The 25,092-nt window shown below is 38.6% G+C and overlaps 1 protein-coding gene across 2 annotated transcripts; it reads right to left on the bottom strand.

Annotated features, from left to right (window-relative positions):
* Positions 1–2,962: 2,962 nt before the first annotated feature.
* Positions 2,963–21,246, bottom strand: ap1m1 (adaptor related protein complex 1 subunit mu 1). 2 transcript variants are annotated; one of them, XM_062987205.1, is made up of 12 exons: positions 21,084–21,246; positions 19,977–20,133; positions 19,330–19,397; positions 18,669–18,799; positions 18,428–18,575; positions 17,695–17,821; positions 16,692–16,834; positions 16,388–16,462; positions 15,758–15,916; positions 15,540–15,665; positions 8,492–8,567; positions 2,963–6,078 (listed from the first exon to the last, which is right to left on the bottom strand). In XM_062987205.1, the coding sequence occupies exons 1-12, from the start codon at positions 21,123–21,125 to the stop codon at positions 6,056–6,058; spliced, it is 1,275 nt and encodes a 424-aa protein (XP_062843275.1). In that variant the 5' UTR covers positions 21,126–21,246; the 3' UTR covers positions 2,963–6,055. The 2 variants fall into 2 exon arrangements, with proteins under 2 accessions (XP_062843275.1, XP_062843276.1); XM_062987206.1 differs by having other exon boundaries at positions 16,388–16,459.
* Between the last annotated feature and the right edge of the window lie 3,846 nt (positions 21,247–25,092).

Below are 25,092 nucleotides of genomic sequence, written 5' to 3'. Positions count from 1 at the left end.
ACACACAATTTAAATGAGTATAAAAATATCCCATTAAAACATAAAAAAAGAAAACAATATCATGTTTATGAATAGGCATTGAGAGTGAGAAGATTGTATTATTGTTCTTCCAACCTTACACAACAGATCTGAAAAACACATTATTTTAAGTTAAAGTTTAGAGACTGTGGGCTCGTTTAAGGGAATCAGCATGTGTGACTTTTCCATGCACAAGCTGTTTGCTTAAATATTTTATAATGTCATTGTTTTATGCAAAAGTTTGGACACCCCTGGTCAAATTCTATGTTTTGCTGATTAGTACTTTAGTATCTTATTATTATTATTATTATTATTATTATTACTACTAATAATAATAATAATAGTAGTAGTAATAAAATAATCATTATTGTTATTATTCAAAGTATTTTAATAGTGGATATTATTATTAGGATGATAATGATTATTATTATTAATAGTAGTAGTAATAGTATCATTATTATTAGTATTCAGATTATTTTAATGGTGGATATTACTATTATTAGAAACATTTTTATTATTATTTAATAAATAATTATCTTGTAGCTGCATTTGTTATCTTTTGTCCTATAGATCTGATGATAGGTGCATGGCTTTCCCAATCCATGTTGAGTGATATTGGTGGCACCTGTCATTATATTTTCTAATCCACAAGAATTCACCACTTAATGCCTAATCATGAACATTAATCAAGTTTTTATGGTAAATGAAAATAATTTATGTTTGTAATGAATACTGTACAGCACCCTGGTTGCCCACAGCACCCACTGGAACCCACTAATCTATCGAACTTCTACCTTGTTTACTTTTGGTTAAACATATTTTCTTGGAAATAAATTACACAGTAACCCAAAGCGCTTTCCTGCATCATGTGAGTGATACAATTCTATCCACAATCATATCTAGAACAAACAGCTTCCCACATAAGAATGAATGACGTTTCAGACTAAACATTCAGCTATCGTTTTATAACCCTCGAGTAGGTGTTATTAAGAATGACAGATGAAGAATTCTGATATAACCATCGTCTTGCTGATTTGTTCAGTTTCTTGATGTCAAGTCGCACAAAACAATGAACCACCCCCAGCTCAGAGGTTGGTGGAAATTTAATACATTAATTTTTTTCCTCTCTTTAAATTGCATTTTACTGAACGTCCACGGAACCCTTTCCAACCCATGCACTCTGCACAGGCCAATCAGGGACCTTACACAGCGTTTGAAGACCCTGCCCACATATTTCAGTCATCCCTCCCTGCAGGCACGGCCACTTATGCCTGCCAGATGTTGCCCAGCCGACCGGTGGCAACGCTTCGAACCAAGGAGTTCAGAATCTCGGCGCTGGTGTGCTAGCGGAATATCCCATAAATAACTATCATTATTATACGATCCAATTTGAGAACCCCACTCCCCCTAACCCTTGATATGTCTGATTATTTATTCATTTTTATTTTATTGCGTCCATTATATTTCTTGATGTCTTGAAATCCCTTATCCTCTTACACAGGTAAGCTTTTACTGCACGGTAAACACAAGCTTAGTGCCAGTGTAAACAAAACTTATTTTTCTGTTCAGTCATTGTCAACATGTGGCTTAAAGTAGATCAAGCAAGTTTGTTTTCTATAACTGGCTCTTTAAACTGATGCTGCAGAACAAATAGAAATATTGGATGTATTTGTATAAATTTTTTTATCTCTCCATACAGACTGTTATAAGCAAAAGCCAACATTGGTCATGTTATGGGTGACACATGTGTGAAGGTACTGACACAAGTGTACCTGTATATTGGAATTTTAGTGAGACCCACCCTGGCATCGAGGCGTCCATTGTAATTTCAACAAGACAAAGCCTTACCATATTCTGCATGTGCTACCACAACATGGTTTCATAGTTACAGAGTGCTTGTGTTGACTGGCCTGCCTGCAGTCCAGATCTGTCCAGTTGACAATGTACGGCGCATCATGAACAGGAAAATCATACAGCGGCAACCACAGACTACTAAACCACTGACATTTTGCAACAAGCAAGAATGAACACAGCTGCACCAATTAGTATGCGCAGGATTAAAAAGTGTCATTAACAGGAAAGGTGATGTAACAGCGGTTAACGTGCCTCATGCCTCTTTAGACTAGTAATGACCTCAGAGCCTAAAAGAGCAGAATGAAAGCAGAATGAGCTCATTATAAAGTCCGGCCGTGTGTGAACAATGACAGCTTTTACGGAGCATGTCATTTCACTGAGTGTATCCGTGTGAACCAAGAGCTCTACTGGTCAAAGCAGGAAGTGACATCATGAAGGTGACCAGATAAAGCCAGACAATCCCAAACTCAAGATGAGACAGCTGTGTTTATCAGGCCTCAGTTCACAAGTCTGAACATTATTTTCTCTGTTTATTAAGAATTTCAAAAACAAATGACATCATTTCTACATATAGTCACTTTCTGATGCATTTTTCCAGCGTCGTACTATTTTAATACCATCAGCAAAAATTTTTTTTGGTTGAGCGAGTAGCCACTGATGCAGCACTGCTGATCTTTCCCTTAAAGCTTCTTTGAGTGTCCAAAAAGGTGGAAATCAGATGCTGCTAAATCAGACTATAAGCTCTCTCAGTCTCTCAGACACGACCGGTTACTACTCCTCCCACCCTCACCGTCTCCAACCAAAATATAAATGTGCGGAAACTTTTTGAAGATCCCTTGTATTTTCAGGTGTTGTGGGCCAATTCCAGTCAGACTGGAATTTTTAATTAATCAAGAGCATTAAGGAAGGAAGGATTCCTTAAAGAACAATAGCACAAGTCTTTTACTCTAGTCTTCATCTCAATCATCTAAAGTTTTGGTCTTGCTGAATTCGGTTATTTCATGGATCATGTTTAAAGTCATTAGAAAAAAAAAAAGTGTAGTGCAGTCGTCTGTATTACTGACTCAGAAATAAAAAAAGCTTAAAACAGTTCATTTTTTGAGACCTACATTTTAATGAGTAATTACAGCAGCAACAAAAACTGGAGTCCTTCACAAATAAGAACTATTGAACATTCAACGTTCTGCATGGTTACTATAAAAAGGACGCTTCCGTGTTCATCACAGCACTAAATTAACAAAACAAAACAATGAGGCATGAAACACAACAGTTTAACCGTCGCTTCAATACCAGTTCCGGAGACATGAAAAGATCAGAATGCATTTATATTTCACGTTCAAATTCCACAGAGGCCATGCAGCACCTTCGTATTGATTCTAAATATTCTAGATTCCCTCCAGGACTGGTGATGTAACAGGGTAATTAAGTTCAAACCAGTGCAGCACAATAGAAAAACACATATACATATAACGTATGCTGCTCTGTAACAGAGTACAGGAAGGAAACAAGGTAATACATTTGACATTTTGATATGGCACAACGTTAGTATTTGATTTTCGCTTGCAATGGCAATGAACCTTTATTCACTGTAACATTCGAATAAAAGAACTGGCCCCCTCGGTGATAAACATGAACGTGATGATGTCAAATACATTAGTGGATCTACACAGTGTTCAATAGTGAATCAGTCTAAATCTATTTGGTGTCCAAAGTTTGCTTCATCATTTTCACAATGGAGCAATGAGGCCAACGAAGCCAAAAAGTCCCATCTTACAAAAAAGTATTTTCGGTAAATAAAACATGCTTAAATGTTTATTATATGAAGTCAAGTACAGCCAGAAAACCTAAACTTTTGGTTGAACTCCAACTAGCCAAATAGCTGAAGTAAATCACCAACCAACCAAACCAAAGTTGTTGGAGTACTTATGTTAAAATGTTTGGTAGCCAAAATGTGCTGGCTTTGTAATAATCATATTGGTATTACGGTTACCATGACAACCCCTGCAAAATCCCAGCATCGAGTCCTTTTGGCTTTTGGATTGATTGGTATCTAATTGCTTAAATTCAGCTGGATTCAGGATCGCTGCTTTCTTATAATAAAGTCAAGTACGACCAGAAAACCTAAACTTTTGGTTCAACTCCAACTGGTCAAATAGCTTAAATAAAGATCCAAGCACCTGCATTTGTAGCCTAGCGGGTACTGGACTGGGTTACCTTGACAACCCCAGCAAGATCCCAGCACTAAGTCCTTTTGGATGGATTGATATCAAATTGCACAAATTCAGCTGGATTCAGAATCGCTGCTTTCAATTTAGAGTCATACTGGATCCTAAACCACTGTACCCAATCTGAGTGATATTACTCAACGAGATGCAGTTCTAGTAAAACTGGGATGATTTCAGTAAAACAAGCCTCATTTGTAAGTTTTATTTGTTACTCGGCTCCATATTTTCAGTGTGAAAACAACAAAAATAGCAAACAGACACCAAAAATATCAAGGCTGATCTCAATCGGAGTGAGAATCTCACCAAACCAGTCCTGCAAAATACCAAATCTTCATCTGATGTAATAATACTGAAAACAAAAACATATGAGTTGTATATAAAAACCTAGTAAACACTATAAACAGGGTGAAAATACACAATCAGAGAACACAATGGTAAAACAGCACAGTTTGTGTAATGATTGACCTGTATGATTTTGACCGGTGAGTGCTAAAGCTTTCAGTATACTGGCTGTTCATTCAAATAATCTATAATGATATATAATAATAATATAATATTCAACTGTTATTATTATATAATAATATATTACTAATAACACTTGAAACAGCTGTTTGGTTTACACATGCGTACTAGTGACATGTAACCAGAAACAGTCCTGTAAACAATTACTAACAGTTAATGTGATCAATAATCCTCACAATGAAGCATAACCTGGATAAAATATGTTTCTGAGGATCTACTGGATTGTTGTACACTGTATGTTAGAGGAGGTTATTTAAGATCATCTCTGCTAGTGTAAACACAGATGTCAAATCTGCACATACACACATAAAGAAAACTAAAAAATGATGGTCTGCAAAATCATGGCACGTATTACAGCAGGCCTCGGGTACAGAATTCAGCAGTGTTTGAGGAACAAACTGGAAAACTGAGTTCAACATTTTCCACTAACAATAACAGTACAGATCAGCCAAATTACTGGTAAAACAAAAGTAATTAACATGCATGTTGGCTATTAACAAAACTAGGGTGAGATAAGGGGAGGAGATCATTCCTAAAGGATGCAACAAAAACGCATTCAACCCATCCTAAAAAATGTGGGTCCTGACACTGCAACAGCCTTCGTCAAGATGATCCAAAGGATCATACACATGCTGTAGCCAAAATTAAGAAAACCAAAAAGGGCAGCCGTAGCCTAGTGATTAAGTTACTGGACTAGTAATCAAAAGGTTGCTGGTTCAAGCCCCACCACTGCAAGGTTGCTACTGTTGAACCCATGAGCAAGGGCAGCCCTTAACCCTCAATTGCTTAGATTGTTACTGTCACAGTACTGTAAGTCACTTTGGATAAAAGCGTCTCATAAATGCCGTAAATGTAAATGAGGTGCGAGCAGTCTCCAATATAACAGACTGAGAATAAGACAAACGGGTCACTTTTAAGACTTTACTAAACTGTATTCCTGTCTTGCGTCTGTTTCTGGTTGGCATGGACTCACCACAACCCTGAACAGAGTGAGGAAATGTTGTTCATATAAGATAAATGTAAAGGGCTGATCTGTTTTCCTTAAACAATGCTGACATGACAAGTTCAGAAACAAACGAGCGCTTTGTTGCTGTGACTAGTAAAAACCACACCAGAGAATCCGAGTGTTGAATTTTATAGAGTTGTTTTTTTGGCTGTGGTCTCTTTGTCGCATGTTGTGTGACATGGTATGCAAGAGCAATCAGCATCAAACAGCGACAGTGTTTGTTATTTAAAGTCATTTAGAACTAGTCGATGTGTTTTTGAATTTAAGTGGTGATTTTTTTCGGTTTGGTTCATTTTGTTCCTCAGACACCGCAGAGCAATCGCTAACCAGAAAGAGCAGCACAGAAAGACACACATATAGAAGGAGAAAGTGAGAGATCCCATCCTGCACGGCGTTCCGGACAGACGGTGGGGAGACGACCCAAGTTCTGCTACTGAGTCCGGAGCTGATAGTCTGCAAAGAAAGAAGGAAATGAGGCACGCTTAATTAAACTGTTCCAATGCGGCAGGAAGTCAGGGTGGGGACCGGTTGAAAAAGTTAATTGTAGCAGCTGAGCTTTTCACCCAGCCAATCAACAGTACCATGTTAAATAAAAGAGGGTTTGGAGACACATAACCTGATGATGGTTTTTAAATTCAGGATATATTAGGTCAGTGTTCATTGTTCGTCTCACTAGCAGGACAAAAGTCCGCACATAATTGATGGCTGGTGATTTTGAGTCATGTAAGCTCACATGCATGATTACAACAGCCGAACGTTGTTTACACAGCACACACTAGTGCTTACCCGGGTGCCGCCCGACCTGTGCAGCCCGTCCTATGTGCTAAATGCGTGTAATTATACCATTTGTAGTGTAAATACGACTGTTTAAAGCGGCAACGTGCGATTTGAAGGACAGCCCGCTTCAACTGCCGCTATAAAGATCACAGTGAATTCCACTCTCTGTCAGAATATTCTTACAGACATTGAAAAGTCCAGAATGGGAAGCTGAGGTGTGATTTGATTATGTAGCAGAAGTTTTGGTGTGGTCGAATTAAAGTCCAGACCCAATAAAGATGCTGTGATGGGACCTAAAACGAGCAGCTCAGAGCCAGCTGATCTCAAGCAGTTCTGCACAGACGAGTGGGCTAAAATTCCATAATGACTTTAATGAGCAATATTAAATTATGGGAAGTGTTTAGCATCAGGCATTCCCACCATGTTCTGAGAAAACTGGAATACTTTCTCCTTAGAAAAAGTGAAACTGTTTTACAATAAGCATCGTAAGGTTATGCCAAGTTTAAAAAAAAAAAAAATAGAACTACCATGGATTTACTGTACCGTGGCACAATCTACATTAAACTTTATGGCATCAAGATACTTCAATCACTGTGACTTGCCAACCTGCCATTTGCTATTAGTACATTTATTAGGATAAATAAAGGTTGACGTGCCAATTTATCCTGACACCAATACCTAATTTTATCCAAGTCACTTAAAATAATGCTCTGATTATTTGGGAATACAGCCTGTCACTGCACACATTCATTAAAGTGTCATTTTTTTTAAAATCTGGATGTTGAGTTTTATGTGAGAATTACTGACAAATCTACAGCTCAGATACAACATATACAGCACAGTCCAAAAAGTATTGGTTCTGTTAAAATATGGACCCCTATTCTACAAACAAGGCCCAAAAAGTTACGATCGGAATCGGCCACAATGCATATGGATGAATCATGTTGTTTTGAGGTTGCTTTGTCACAAGATATTTAGGGCATTTAGGAGTGAAACGTACAGCCCACTGTCAGAAAACTCTACCTCGAGTCTACCTCGACCCTCTAGCTCCTTTAAACTTACAGGATTGTTTGGTATGTGACTGTTACACTTAAATATAGAAACTGAAGTGTGAGTGTGTGTCAGAAATGCCTCTTTTTTACATCTGGAGAGTCAGTATCGTGCCAGCACTGATATGGTATGTGTGATATGTGGAAATACTGCAGCGTTTGTGGCGGTAGATCAAAAAAACATTTTCATTATTGTTTTGTAAAACTTGATGTTGACGTGATTGACGCGTCTTACACCGTGACTAAGTGCGCATTCACATGAGAAGCGACAAAACCGTGAGCCTCAGTGCAAATCGCCACTTTGCTGAGCGCTTGGCTGAGCAGTGCAGTAAAACGTCATCAAGGAGACAAATATGCATTTTACTTTTAAACTTGTGTTATAGCTCGGCCTGCTGAAAAATTTTGAGAATCAGCTTTTCCAAGAGTCTAAAATGCTTATCGTTTAAAAAGCTTAATGGGACTTAATGTATTAAAATAATGACACAGAAACACTAAACCTCTCTTAATTATTACTGCTTATAAATTCTCTCCACTAATGAAATTCCTCGCTTGTTGTTTTAATACAATCAGCGCAAAAGAGGTTTTGCCACATGTCATGTACATGTGCCCTAAAAGACGGAAATAAAGCAATTCTTTTTTCAGCCACCTGTAAGTGCCCCGCATGAGAAAGTACAGTGTGTCCTGTTACTTCATCTGTATATTGACTCAGCTCAGCATCTCTGCACATTTCACTTCTATCTCTGTCTCAAACATCCTCTTTTGTTGCATCTTTCTACTCGACTCTCTTTATTCGACTTTTACTGAATTGCTTAACTGTTGCTTCATTCCTGCAACACTGGAAATCAGTAACTATAAATGTAGTGACAGAGGGTTGGAGCAAGAGCTGGTGTTTGTGAGAAAAACAGAAATGTACATTGTATAAGGCAAATAAATAAGAATTTTAACATTTTAAATGATCAGATATTATAAATTTAATAATATTTTCATATATGGTTCTTTTTTTTCCTAATGTGGGTGCACGTGTAACCATTTCCACTTACCTCCATTCTGAGTGATGTATCGAACCCATGGTAGTGCCTGGTATCCACTCTTCTCAATAATCTTCAGGTAGCGCACCTGAGCAACATAAACCAGTGGGTTAGGTTAACAACACAGACCCCTGCTTTTGTACATGAGACACAGAAATGCCAACATGATGTTGTTTATTTATTTATTAGGATTTTAACATCATGTTTTACACACTTACATTCTTGACAGGACAGTTACTGATAACACAAGATCCATCAGTTTATGTCTTTTAATGTCAAACAGTCATGGACAATTTTAAGTATTTAATAAAGTATTTCTGACCAATATTCATAAATCCTCCAATGATTCAGCCAAAAATCAGAAATTAAAATATTTTAGTGCTGAAAAAAATCACCACCATCAGTATTAAAGTTCGAGGACGCTGGTATGGGTCACTGGCACACGAGCGTGGGAAAGAGGCTGAGCGGCACACAGAGGAAGCGTTTGAAGAAGTGAGATTGAGGAAATAGCACCTCTGTTTTCCTGCAGAGATATTGAGACATGGTCATGGTCCATGCCCCTGACAGTCAAGCATTGCATCACTGTACCGTTTGCGCAATTGCATTAAAAAGTTTAAAGGGTTTGGAGGACATGCATAGGAAACGGGAGCAGGAGTGTGCATAATCGACAAAATTCCTGACCGTGGTGTGTGTGATTCTAGATCATGGTAATAATATATGATGTCTCACAGTATAGAAAATGGCTAATTCTAATTCTGGGTGAGCAGGAAAGTGCATAGGGTGTCTTCCTGAAGTATATGATCAATAACATTTTATTTATAAAGAATATATAAATATAGAATCTATAAAAAGAGGTTCAAGCATTGTTGAGTTAGACCGAATACTGAAAATTACAGTCGTATTTTTTTGAGACCCATTACCTGCTAAAAGTGACATATTACTGTTTCAAAATAACCACAGTTTTGACCACAGTGTCCCTGCCAACCAGACTGATCTGTAGCTTAGCATGAGATGAAAAAAAAATGTCAATCATTTCAAGTGGTACAACAGATTTGAGAGCTGTGCAGCCTCGTGCTGTGATTAGGGAGTAAAAATATAAAGCTTTTTAACCTTAACCTAAATTTCACACAGCTGCCAAGAAAGTCAGCAAAATAAAACCCTTCATCATTTCCAACACCGAAGGATTTCACGTTTGTCATTTCAATCTATACGGGCGTACATGAATGTGTGGATTCACTGGTCAGATGAGAACGCCAGTAAATGCAAACCAACAGGCTGACCACTGGAAAAACAGAGTGGGGGAAAACAAGAAGGAATAGACAATCAAGCGTACGTGAGAATAAGGGTTATCAAAGCATCCTGTGGCTTCATCGTACACCACACTCAAGGGAGCAGGACAAGTCAGCGTCTGGAACGGCAAACTCGCTGAACCCAGAGGAGCTGAGGTTTTAAATTCACACTCATCGGGCCCTCAGGTGGCACAGCTGTCTAATGCAAGCCCTCCTAAGCTGAAGTCGGGATCTCAGATGTGCTATCGACAAGCTGCACGCCCACACGAACACTGGCTGTGTCTGAGGCCAGTGGTACAACAGTGGTTAAGGTACTGGGAGATGCTGCAGCCACAAATAATAGTAATCCTATATGGCCTTCTAACCGCCAGACACAGCCAATAATAACTCTGTTATTTATGTATTTATTAGGATTTTATCATCATGTTTTACACACTTTGGTTACATTCATGACAGGACAGGTAGTTACTGTCATGGACAATTTTGTATCTCCAATTCACCTCACTTGCACGTCTTTGTACTGTGGGAGGAAACCGGAGCCCCGGAGGAAACGTACACGGACACAGGGAGAACATGCAAACTCCACACAGAAAGAACCCAGACCACTCCACCTGGGAATCGAACCCAGGACCTTCTTGCTACTAACTGAGGCCAAAGGTAGGAGGTTAAGATAGTGGACGACGTTGCCTCCGCAAAGAGTTCTAAACACATATGGCCTTCCCACTCTCAGACACAGCCGATCGTGTCTGTTAAGCTGACACATGGCACCTAACACACAGACTCAAGGCTCGGTTCTTAGTGTTGGTAAACTTCCATAGTAGATTCCTGTGACCCCAGTGGCGCTTGATTTTCACTCTTTACTTCTGAAGCATTTCACATAACTTAAGCAGCTTAAAATCAATTTACTGTTACGATGTCAGAAAGCTCTGCTGGACACAATAATCGTTTCAGTCAGAAAATCATTGAGAGGAGGGGGAAAATAAATCGAATGAGAACAAAGACAGTTATGAAAATGCATAGGGGAAGAACAGTAGCAATCGTAAATGAGAGAAATTAGACAGAGGAAATCTCATACACTGTTAACTGTTTAATCGGATTTCAAAAATGACCGATTCTTTCCCCAGAACGCTTCCCATGGAGGAGCGTGGAAATCGAGTTAGCCTGAGGTTCTAGCCACTTCGAGTTCCGTGTGGGAAGCTTAATACTAGTTAATCCACAAGAGAGAGGAAATCTCCTGGGCCGTGCCAATTCATTCACTCCCTTTCAAAATCATATAAAATCAGAGCTAATCGTATTGAGCGTCAGCAGCAACGGAGTCGAGGAGTCCGTTAAGACTCTCATACAGCTGAATAAAGCAGAGCAGGGCAAACAGAGTTCAGCCAAACTTTACAGCACCACACACACACACACACACACACACACACACTGTCTCACGCACACCTTGAAACAATCAATGACTTACTAAAGTGCTAAACTTTTAAAGATCGTCCCAATATGTCTCACTAACTTCAAATTCAGTAACTTTTCCAGTCACTGTGAGCAATATGAAACTTTTTTTTATCTGAGAGCCAGATCAGGGCTACTCAACCCTGTGGTCGGGACCCCACACAGTGTCACCCAAGATATCTATCAACCATTAACAAAGAAATAATTATTAATAGTATTATTTAGCATTTCATAATTTTTCAAACCTTAATAGGATATTTCTTCAATTTAGTGCTTCTTTCTCCCTCATAAAAATAGCAGCTACAGGAACAGTAATAAGGGAGCTCAGGTGGCGCACCTGTCTATTATGCTTGTCCACCACTACAGAGACCCAGGTTTGAATCTCAGTGGTGCTATCAGCCAGCGGGGCTTCTATACAGTCGTGACTGGCTAAGGATGGGTGAAGCGAAGCACTGCAATAGGCTGTCCTGGCTAGACGATATTTTTATTTAAGAGGGATGCCGCCAGAAGGGCTACGTACAAACTGAATAAAGAAACGTCATTTACATTTACATATTTAGCAGACGCCTTTATCCAAAGCGACTTACACACAGTTACAGTATACAGTCTGAGCAATTGAGGGTTAAGGGCCTTGCTCAAGGGCCCAACAGTGACAACCTGGCAGTGGTGGGGCTTGAACCAAGGGCCTCTAGTCACTGGCCTAGTACCTTAACCACTAGGCTACAGCTGGCTCATTATGCGCGGTGTGCAGTAGTCATGCAGTATTAATCTCACGTCACAATTCAAATCAGTTTTCACTTATAATTTACAGCAAATTACATATTTATGTAAAAAATATTTATGGGGAAAAAGCTCATTTCAAGGTCCATGACATGATTTTCACGGCCGTGAATTAGGTAGGGCCTAGCTTATAAAAAGAACCACTCTTATATGAATGTGTCGATCAGGTCATTTAGAGAATATTTTCATTTTTGCACTCGTCCTCGCCTCTGCTATCATTTTGCTTACTTAGATTTGTTTCCATTACTTGCTGTTGTCAATTAGAGCTAATCATGTCACACGGCTGGCAAATTTTGATTCACTCAGCAGCGCACGGTGTCTGATTCACAGATACTGTCAATAATCACAAACATGTGTCGGGAGCTGCAGTGGTGATTATGTGCTGGCACACCTACTCTCCTACACTTGCTAGTCCTGTACAGTGTGAAGTGTAATCAAACATGAAGGAAAATGTTCAGGTTGGAAAAGTAATTAAAAAGAAGAACAGAATTTACATGATTTCTTTACACTTATTTGCACTCAGATTGTACCCTGTACAGTACACACGTTCCTTATGTGTATATGTGTGTGCATACATACTTACACACATACACACATACATACATACATACATACATAATGTATTATCTCTACTTTCTGTTCTCTTAGTATTTTTGTTGCATTATTACTTGTAGTACAGGAGGCAACGGGAGGCAGTGTGGAAGAAGATTTTTACTGTCTAAAACAACGATGCGTGGGCTATTTGTGGCCCGTTACCCTTTCTGAAACGGCCCTTGAGGTAGTTTACAAATTAATTTAAAGTTGGCCTACAGGTCATAGGTCTAAAAAAGTAATTCCTAGTTTGAACACTGGGTGTCGCTAAAACGCTCCACATGTTTTCTCATTAATCAAAACGGTAACGACGCTACACCTGCAGTAATGTTCCTGAACTTCATGGCAGCTCCAACAAATATTTTTTCACTGATTCCAGAGGGAAGTGTGTATGTTTAATTTGTCAGGAAACAGTTGCTTTAAGGAATGAGTTTAATAATCTAATTTAAATCAAAAGAACGTGGCGGTAATAATAACAATGCTGATGATCATCCTGTCGACTGAGTTCATCAGTAACAACTGGATCCTACTTCTCACTGTCCAATACAAACACTGATCACCAGCACAAAATGCGCTCATTATGTTTTATTACTTGCCATTTAGATTTACTCCATCAGTTCAGACACGTGTGCATGATGTTATAAGATAAAAGCTTACTGACACACGTCTTATGAAAAACTGCACCATACCAGACATCACGCCAGAAATCTTAATACAGCAGAATACACAAATAAGTCACCAAAAAATCTTCCAGCTGTTTGAGTTATTTGCTTAGAAAACAGACAAACAGAAACAGCTGGCGTGACCAGTAATTAGAGATAAAGCGCCTGAACCGTGGTCACAGTGCATCTGACAAAGCATGTGTTGAAAGACACATCTGAACTGAACGCAGCTACTAAAAGTCAGTGCAGGATCCAGGATCCAGGAGAAGATCTGGGATTTAAGCTAAACTCTGATTAAAACAATTTAGCAATACATGCAGCTGATCAGCCGGGACTTGTTCTGCATCCACTGCATGCTTTAGTTTTGCAACAGACTACAGGGCTGAGTTAGCAACCATATAATGGACGTGTTTTACACGCTAGATGTTTGTTAGATACATACGGTAATCTTTCAATAGCTTTCAAGAGCATCCACCAATGATTAAAACTAGAGATGCATGAGTACCGATACTAGTATCAGGTATTAGCCCGATACCGCGCTCATTAACTCGTACTCGTACTCGCAAACGAGGCTCCGATACTAAACATCCGATACCTTGTGAGATTTTTTACTTCTAAAACTAAAGCAATTCATTTTTCACCCACGGGAGACAGATTTAATTATTCTCACTGACTACGCTCACACGCACGTTTAATGTTATTCAGTTCCGTTTGACAAAAAAAAACCTTAAAATAGAGCTCACAGCGAAGATAACCGGTTACAAAAGCAGCGACCGCTGTTATAGGACGTGTTTGTGTTCAATACTCTGTTCACAGTGTCGATACAAGTGATTCAGGAGTCGACTCATTTTCAGCGCAGCGTAAGTTTCTTTTCTCAGTCATCTCTCCGTGTTTTCTGTTATAATGAATGTTGCGGTTGTACTACAGAACATTCTGTGTGACTCGCTTACATTATAAAGCTCAGGCTTAATTATACTGGTTATTACCACAGAGCGGGAGCCGACTCAGAGTCGTTTACGATTTACCGAGGTGAACCACGAATGTACGTGCTGATAGAATCGGCTCAGATGGGATCGGACTGTATTATCTTTTTAAAGTAAATATTTCAATCAGCAGAATCGCATCGCATGTATGATGTGCACAACGTTAATTACGTGCGTTTATTAATGAACGTTAACGTTAGCTTGTCAGAAGCTTTCTCAATGATGTCTGTGCGGTGTTTTTTTTTTTTTACAATTAGTGATGGCAACCCAAGCAACTGTTCCACTGCACTATTTTACACTAAAAACTACACTATTCCATAATGCTCCAGATTGCATCATTCTAAATAGGTATCGACGAGTACAAAAATACATGTACTTGTACTCGTACTCGGTTGGGAAAAAATGGTATCGATGCATCCCTAATTAAAACACATATAATACATTTTTTGGATCTATTAATCATATCCTGGACTGTTCAAGACAAGGTTGCACTGTAGAACCTGATGATTTTGTGCTCTTAATTACAAAAAGCAAAACGAAACTATTGTAATTAGACAACTCAATTGGCCTAATCACATTTTCTGTAACATGGGGTGGGTGATGTGATCAGGATTTCTATATGGCAGATTATAATTATTGCCTGGTATAAGTATCAACTAAGGCGCGTCCACATAGATACAGAAATGCCATCTAAAGTTAAAAGTAAGGCTTTGACTTCTATCATCTATCATCAAGAGTTGCTGGAGATAAACTCAAGCAATCCCACACTGATCATTCTTCATTACAGATGTATAAACTACACCGAAACAAAAACAAAATTAAAACGCACTATGACCAAAAGTATGTGGACATTTTTCTACAAGCTCATTGTTTATCCTGTTTCAAAACCATACACATTAATAGAGAATTGCCTCGTTTATGCAGCTATAACAGGCTCAACTCTAGACACGCAGTAATTGTGCAGCACATACTTTATCTTTACACGCTCAGAATTGGTTCCATTTCATGCTCCTGCGCTACAGCTGTTTACAAACTACAGCAAGTGAGAGGTTAGAATTAGGTGAATGGTGCCACCTAGTGTAAAATGATGGTACAACAGTCCGGCCTCGTAGTCCAGGAGTTTCTGAATGCAAGCTGGGGCCCTTAAACAAGGCCATTAAGCCTGAATTGCTTGCACAGTAAATGATTGTAGGCAAATCTCTGTAGATTTATATTTACAGTGTGCATTTCACAGTAAATGTGTGTAGAGCTTCTGATGGAGTACAGGTCTGGATTTTATTACCATGTAAAGATGAACACATGTACATACCTGAATTCCAGAGGTGGTAAAATAGGGGATTTCAAACTTGACACTGATGGGCGGTTTTCCTTCTTTATCCTCGGCTTCTACACTCGGCAAACCGAAATGTGCCCTCATCAAATACTCCTTCCCTCCCTGCCATAGGAAAGGTGAATTTAGTCAAAACTGAGAATGAACATCACCACAAGCATGATGTGTGTATGATGTGTGTAAGCCCACACACTTACAGGGAACGATTTGATGGACCAAACGATCTCACTATTTTCCGGGACCCACTTCACACTGCCCACGGTGGTCTTGAACTTGGGCGAGTCGGCATCCGTGGGAACTGGGATGTGGATTTCCACGTTATTAGCTGTAGAGCGGCGTTTGAACTGTGATTTGGCCTGAGACAGACGTATGAAGAAAATGAGACCAGGGTTCAACTAAAAAAATCTGATTAATACATCACTAATAACGATAATATATACAACGATGTGTGATGTTTTTATTTTATACTTTGATGTGAAACAATAAGGTCGGTTGTTGGTTAAAAAAAACCCAAACAACTGGACAGTTATTAATTACAAGACAATAAAACCTACAAGACAATTATTTTATACACTTTATCTTTGCAGGGTCGCAGCAAGTCCGGTTTTCCCAGACCCCAAACAAAAACATCAATCCCCCCCCCCCAATCCTTGCTGAACATAGGCAATCATGTCTATATGTAGACACCCAACCGGCCGATGACACCACTGTGGATTCGAACCCTGGATTCCAGTGGTAGTGGACTAGCGGGATTTGCCGCTGTTACCCACTGTAGTCAAATTATTAATATTAATATTAAACATAAGCAGGAAATAAGCAATTCTGACCTTTATCATGTACTCGATTCTGCTGTGTGAATGCTTCTCAATCACAGACTCGATCCAGATCAACGGCTTTACCTGCTGAGAACAGATGTAGTATTGTAGAATTATTAGCACATTTGGTAAATATACATTTGTAAAACATATATAGTAATAATAAAAATAACTAATACATATGTTTTAAAAATAGTGTGTATATAAGAAGAGGTGAGCGCAGGCAGGTACATAGCGATGAACGATCACGTTGGTGTTGCGTTGTGTAAAACATGACAGTGTGACAGTGAGCATATGTGTTAGTAAAAATACACACGTGTGTGTTGAGGCGGTAGGACATAAGTTCAAACTCTCCGTCTGGAGGGATGAAGGAGATGGTGCGGTCGTTCTCGAAGCGAGACAGACGCACACACTGATGAAACTTCACGTCCTCAAGCTCAACAGATTTACTCTTTCCTCCTATGAACAAAAAAATCTACACGGCTTTAACACACATACTAGCAGGTGCATTCGTTGATGGATTTGTTGATATTTGCACATAAATGCATACTTCAGTTCATAGGTAAACGTTCAATGGATTCATAATTGACAGACAGACAAACAAACAGACACAGACTCAGGCACACACACAGACTCACACACAGACACACAGGCACACACACAGGCACACACACAGGCACACACACAGGCACACACACAGGCACACACACAGACACACACACAGACACACACACAGGCACACACACAGGCACACACACAGGCACACACACAGGCACACAGACACAGACTCAGGCACACACGCAGGCACACACGCAGACACACACGCAGACACACACGCAGACACACACGCAGACACACAGGCACACACACAGGCACACACACAGACACACACACAGGCACACACACAGACTCACACACACAGACTCACACACACAGACTCACACACACAGACTCACACACAGACTCACACACAGACTCACACACACAGACTCACACACACAGACTCACACACAGACTCACACACAGACTCACACACAGGCACACACACAGGCACACACACAGACAGACACACACAGACAGACACACACAGGCACACACACAGACACACACAGACACACACACAGACTCACACACAGACTCACACACACACAGACTCACACACACAGACTCCCACACAGACTCCCACACAGACTCCCACACAGACTCCCACACAGACTCACACACAGACTCACACACACACACACACACACACATACACACACACAGACACACACACACTTTACAGTCTGGTTAAAAGCAGAAGTGAAAAGCTAACTCACGACCAGTGTTTTCAAACAGGACTTTGTCGTTGAGGCCCAGGCGTAGCTCAGGCATGCCCGACAGAAACACTCGCATCTTAATGGAGCCGACGATCTCACTGCGCAGGACATTACCATTAGCACTGACCTGATCAGAGAAGAACAGAAAACAGGTATCATTTAACAAGAACAGAAGGAATGACTCATACAGCTGCAGAAAATAAACCTTAGAAAATGTGATCTGATTTTCAGAAGCAGCAGCAGATTTTACCTAAAATAACATAAACAACTGACATGTGTTTATTAAACTGGGAACCTTTAGACAAACAACTTTGCGTGCCTTTTTATTGAATAATTTGTATTGGCTCTGTGAAGAGGCAAGTCAAAAGTAAAATTTTCTGGTACAAACACACTCACACTGAATTTGGACTCATGGAGTGTCTAACTGAACAAAGAAAAAAATTGCTCTCCTATCCAAATTGAGTTAGTGACTAGTTAATCAAGCGTACATGAGCCATAATTCAAAAAAACATTTATGTGACTGAGTAATTGTTAAAAAAAAAAAAATGTATTCTCATATAAACTACAAAAATTTAAATAATAAAAAAGTTTTGGCAAAAGCATTCCTTTTAACCTGTGGCCATGTGACTTATGTTGCCACATTCTCTTTGCTGTGATTAATTTCTGTGTTTGTTTCTTTTTGTTTCTCAATGTCGATTGTTGTGGAGGGATTTTCTAAAAACAGAGTTCCTACCAAAAGATTGACAGACTCGATGACGTCCAGGAAAACCTCATTCTTCCTGTACTTAATGCCCTCCGACCTCCAGGACACAGCATTGGTCACTGTAGCGGGGGGCCGTGGGGCACCAGTGTCCAACTTGTGGCCCTCTTGTGTGATGTATCTGAACAAACACAATCCAACAAATGCTAATTAAAAAAAAACTGACAAGCTCTGCAAAAAGAACAAGAATAGCTGATATATAAGTGATACTGACTCCTGCAGGATCTTGCTGTCTGTCGTTTGTGGGTAGCCAAAGTCCATCAGCTCATCCATCAGCTCGTAAATGATCACAAAATTATCTCTGATACTCTCCTCCTCCAGCTCCTTAAAATACTCCGAGAACACCTGACAACAAAAACACAGAACACATCAAACACATAAGATCTGGGTTGGAATCTCACAGGTGCTAGACAGACCGGGTGGGATACAATCTATAACAGTAAAAAAAATGCAAAGATTCGTTAGATTATATAAACTGCAGAATTTCTGGACGGGAGGTAAAAGTACATAATGGTGCATTGAAGCTAAACACTATGCTGGGACCCATAAAGAAAGGATTAACAAATTGACAAAATGGTGCATCAAGGCACCTCCAACAGTTGGTTGCTAAAACATTCCAAAAACATTCCCATTTAATAATCACGTTTAATTTTCACTAATAAGATGTTCAAGCCTGTGCTGTAAAATAAACTCTACTCCTGTTTGAACTTTGAGCGTGGCCACCAATTTACCAATGATTTACCAATAAATAGTTGTTAAAACTAATACACTTTAAGTTCACACACTCCTCATTCGGCCATGAGTTTGATCATACAAATACGACACATTCACATAAGTCTATTTAAACACAACTAGGTATCCAAAAGAAAACATACCTGCACAATTTTATACAGGAAGGAGAAAACCAGCGAGACGCAGGCATTTTTCTTAGATGTTGCAACAACTGGAAGACAAACGTGTTAAAGAAAACAAAAAAGATTTGTCCTAATCTTACAGAGTGAGGGTTGATGTTAAAATCCTGCAGGAATGTTCAGCATGTGCTTGTTTACAATCCTCATGACATTACATTTGCAAAATTTGGGTTAGAAATTAAGTAGTATTATTAAGTAGAAAGCACTCTGAAAAATTCTTTAAAAATATTGTAGATGCATCAAATCTATAAATGATACTGAATGTGTGCAACTGTGCGGCATCTTTAAAATGGTGAGACAATATTTAGGAAAGATATCATAACAACATATCAACAGTAAGAATAAAAGTGACTACAGAAGAAACATAACTAATGACCTCTTTAAATTTGCCACGATATTTTACATTGGTGATGGTTTTCAGCTAAAGAATATTATGCCATTGCCATGTTTGAATCATCAAATTTGATAATTTCATCTAATGAGTAAATTAAACCAGTTAAATAGTTTCATCTTTAATTACAGTCACCCATTCTAATATACAGTATAACATATTGGCAAATGGCGAGTAAAAGATGATGTAGAGAATTACTGTTCGGACAATTTAAGGATACGATAAAGGTTGTTGTGTTTAATCCACATGAAGCGCACTCCTCCATGAGCCAGGATGGGAGACAGGGTGCCCTCCTCCTCTTTATCCATAAGAAGGGTCATGAAGTGTTCGATCTCAGACATGTCCACATCACCACGGTAGTTGCGGCAGATCAGGACCTACAGATAAATATATATACAGTGATATATATAACATTAGTGAGGGTCATTCAAAGACACCAGATGGTTAAAAGTAACTTTGTGGACAGTGCCAGGTTGGAACCCCACAAATCCCCTGCTCCAAAAGAGTGTATTGCTTATAAAATGGGCAAGGAAAATAAATAGCAGGGTATTCCTCTTCTTGCATGGTAGCATTTAGGTCCATAGTGAAATATAAAGCTTGTTTGACTGTGAACAGTGTTACCTAGAGCTGTTTTATAATCTTTTTAAGACTAAATTTAGGCACAAATAAGTAAACAGCTGGAATCATAATCGCCTTAAAGGACATTCAGAGGCAATGCAACTGAGTTAAATTACATTATAGAACTTTCTACAATGCCACATAAATGTACATTCGACAGTAATATACACTGAATTGCTGTACGTTAAAGACCAGCAGGTTTTTTCAGGAAACCGACAAACATTAAAGATAAAAAGAACAATTTTATAAATCACTAAAATCTCAAGAATGTCTGTTTTCTTCTGGATGACTTGGCAGCGGTTCAGCTAAATAAATGAGCTAACGGTAGCCTGCTAGCTAGGTAAACAGCTGCCCATAGTCGAGCACGTTATGTGTATTTGCTGCATTCTAAAATAATGTTATATTTTATTTTTCAAGCACTATTATTGCAAGCCTGTGTGTCATATGTATGCCCACAGACCAACCTTTATTTTTATTTATAAAAATCAAAGCCGGTTATTTTTTTACTGCCCGTTTTCTGGCATCTCCCGCCTCCTTCGGTGAGTAACGCACCGATAACGCTCTCTAATTGGCGGAGACATTGTCAGTATAAAAAAACAACCAATCACAGAGCAGGATTAATGATTTGTATGAATACGGGTGAACTCGAAAACAGTTAGCTACCTTATTAGCATTAGCGAGAAACGCCCGAGCAGTTCCGTTATCTTACCTTGCCTTTCAGATCTAAAACATAAACAGCGCTGGCGGACATTTTCCTCTTTCGATCGCTTCCAAAAGAAGCGTCTGATTATAAAATCCAATCAATCCGACCGCAGTTACAGCACTAAACTTTACTGGACTGACGGCATCACGGCTGAGTGGCAGGATTAGCAGAATCAGTAATAATGTAGGAGAGAGTCAGGAGAGCCGCCTCAGATGTCTCTGGCGCCCCCATCAGACAGGAAGAACAAAAACACTTAACCAGGGTCCTCTGCTTTCATTTCTGACAGAAGATTGTTTAAAAATACTTTGCACATACAGAAATAGGGACACATTATGGAAATAATAGTGTAATTTATACCTATGTTAAGTACGAACGCACCTTACGCACTTTGCGCATCTTACGCAAATTCACGAACATCACTAGGTACGTAGGTCAGTTTCGTGAATGGGAACATGCGTAGTGAGGCTCTCGTCCCGTCTGCGCATGCGTGGTGAGGCTCTCATTCCGCGTTTGTGTTTTGCCTAATAATCGCTCTTTTCTTTTGACTTTGTGCTTATAAATGTAAACAGAACAGCATCTATATTTTACTTTAAATAACAAGGACACATATATGCGGTCACTATTAAAAATGTACATATTTATTCACCCAGTAAACACAACTAGTGCAAGCTGTAGCCTAGTGTTTAAGGTACTGGACTAGTAATCAGAGGGTCACTGGTTCAAGCCCCACCACTGCCAGGTTGCTGCTGTTGGGCCCTTGAGCAAGGCCCTTAACCCTCAATTGCTCAGACTGTATACTGTAACTGTAATGTAAGTCACTTTAAACATTTAAATTTATCTACAACCCTACTGAGAGCAACTACTTACAAAAATGTATGTATTACAATATTAATATGATAGAGTTATAAATACAGAGAGCTTATAGAAACAGAAATCACTGCAATTGGCATAGCAGCTAATACTGGCGACTGAGCTAACAAGTACCGGTGATGTTGACCTCGGATATAAACTCACAGCTTTAATGTGTTTCGTTTAGTTAGTGTACTGCACACAGTGCACAAGTCTTTATTGTATATCTTTCATAATAATAATAATAGTTATGGTGTATGAGTTATTTGGGTTTTAGTCAGTATCTCAGCTGTGAACTAGTTGGCTAGGCTACGTGTTGACACCACACAGCTTCCAACCTTATTACTTGTTGCTGATTGGTCTTTGTCAGTCACTTGTGTTTAGTGCCTGGCTGTGTCCAAAATCGCTACTTCCACACTAAACAGTACGCGAGAGCGGTTAGTGTGTCCGAATTCGAAGTATTCATTAAACAGTACGCGAAAAGTACCCGTATGACCTACTGCATGGGCAGCCTTTTTTTGAGTATGTAAACACAGCCGACTACAGTCCGATAATCTATCCCATAATATTCACCTGGAGCTGATAGATGGTGGAGAGTCGCTGTTTACAGTGTAAGTAAATAAAAACACGTTCAGCTCGTATAACACCAGCCGGTTTCTTCTGCTCACCTTCAGTGTTCAGTTTGACAGTAAATCGCTTCTTTCTCATCATAAAACACTCGATATACATCAGTGCTCAGAACACAACATGGAAACGTGTTGAATTTTATTTACTTTAAACAAGTTACATCAGCAATGACTCGATTAATCATTTATTCTTTAATTGTGTTTATACCTTTTCCTTTTGGGTAGATGTGTTTTGGGGGAAAATGGTAAAAAGATTCCAGTTAAAAGCCAATATATATTTTATTTTATTATAATAAAATTATATATATAATATTATATTATAATAAAATTATATATTTTATATATATTTCATAACCCTCTCTTTCAGCCAATTGAATTATATAACTTATATAACTAACCTCTTTATATTATTAGCTAAATATTATATTCATAAAACCAAAAATGCTAAAATATTGCCATCTTTTATTTCTTTTATAAATTTAGATTTGAATACATGTTTGCAAACAGTAAATTCCTTGAGCCTCTCTTTAAACAAGAAGTGATATAGATTGTTTAGATTTATATAAAGATAAAACATTTCTAAGGAGGGTTTTATTTTACTGTCTCTTTTATTTTATATGTGATGCTATTGGAACAAGATTCCTTAAATGATTTGTAATTCCTCTGGCTTGGTTTTTTTCTTTGCTATTTTTATATTTTTTATTGTTGTTGAACATATACTGGTTATTGTTGTATTAATGTTAAAGCATGTTTTTGGTAATATGTTCATATATATAAAGTGAACTGATTTGTTTATATTGTTTCTTTAAATAACAAAGTTACCTCAGCACAGATCCACATGATGGCGCAGAAACATCACAAACATTCTGACAGAAAACGATTTATTTGGTCAAATATCTGTTTATTATCAAAACTGTCATACATATTAAGTACAAATTATTATTTTCATATATGGAACTGCAATAAATTATTTTATTTAAATATAAATAAACAATATTATAACACGCATTAAAATGAATGATGTGAATCCTGAGTCGGTTCAGTGATTCAGTTTATTACTAGTTGCTCAGGTCACGTGTGTTTAGTCTGACGTCACCGACGAGCCCATGTGTTTTTGTTAGTGATACAGTGAAAGTAGCCGCAGAGACTCTTACATTACTTATTTATTACTTATTTTATATTCTTTCAAATCAGTGAAAGCTGGAGAAACAGAAGCGAAATGAGAGGAAACCAAACCGAGACAAACTCAGCAAGGATGCCAGGAATCGTTATTTGGATAAATGATCATTTGTTAACAGCATTGATGAGCTAAGTTGGTTGTGAGCGGGTGGAACAGCGACCATGTTGCTCTTGTAGTGGTAAATGTTTGTATTGTTTATGTTCATGCTGCTTATTTTGCACAAAGAGTGTTTAGTTTTTTTGTCTGTATCTACTTATAAGTACAAATAAAGTACATATATTGAATTTTTACATAACTGTACTTGATTACTGTCCTGAATTGCACACACACTTATAAACAATGGTTCTTTAGTCGAGACGATGGATTATTTACATGCTTAAAGGCTTCTGTGCGTTATGAAATGTAGATCTAATTATCATTAGAAAAAAAAAATAATAAAAACCACATTTAATGTTAATCCGTGGTTTTGTTTTGTGTCCTTGATGCCACTTTTAAAGCTAGCAGAAGCACAAATCAATCTACCTGCTGAAACTTTCTCTTGAATCTTACTAATATTTTTTCGTTCTTCTTTAATTACTGACAGAAGAGTGTAAATTTCTGAATACTTTGCTTTGCACATACAGAAATAGGGGCGAATATATGGAAATAATAGTGTAAATTATAAGTACGTAAAGTACGAACGCACCTTACGCCCTTTGCGCAACCTACGCAAACTCACTAAGCCTTAACGTAGGTCAGTTTCGTAAATCGGAGCATGCGCAGTGAGGCTCTCCGTGTGTTTGTGTTGTGATGAACAAGTGCTCTTTTCTTCTGACTTTGTGCTTATAAATGTTAACAGATAAGCATCTATTTTTATTTTACATTAACAAGGACACATATTCGGGCACTGTTAAAAATTTACATATTTATTCACGCAGCAAACACAAGCAGATGTGGTGGTGATATGCTATGATAGTAACGTTGTGAGAAAGTAAAGCACGAGAAACAAGAAATCTGACCGCTTTAAACATCTGAATTCATCTACAACCCTACTGACAGCAGTTACTTACAAAAACTGCATTACAATATTAATATGATGAAGAGTTAAAAATACAGAAAATAATTTAGAAACTGAAATTACTGAAATGAGCTTAGAAGCTAACACTAGCGATTAAGCTAACATGTACCGGTGTTGTTGAGGACCCACCGATATCCTGACCAGGATGAAGCAGTTGGGTGAGTTGTGAAAATGGATGAATGAATGACGGGCTCTGGCTTGTCTACTCTCATTAGCTGTTGTTATTGGTGCTATATTCAGATCTGTTGTGTTCAGTCTCCCCACTAGATGTCACAGTGGGACAACAGGTTGTGAGTGCCTCAC

This window comes from Trichomycterus rosablanca, chromosome 25, assembly GCF_030014385.1.
Source record: "Trichomycterus rosablanca isolate fTriRos1 chromosome 25, fTriRos1.hap1, whole genome shotgun sequence".
Classification (NCBI taxonomy): domain Eukaryota; kingdom Metazoa; phylum Chordata; class Actinopteri; order Siluriformes; family Trichomycteridae; genus Trichomycterus; species Trichomycterus rosablanca.
Note: the sequence above shows the minus strand (reverse complement) of the source record. Positions and strands in the feature narration are given on the sequence as shown.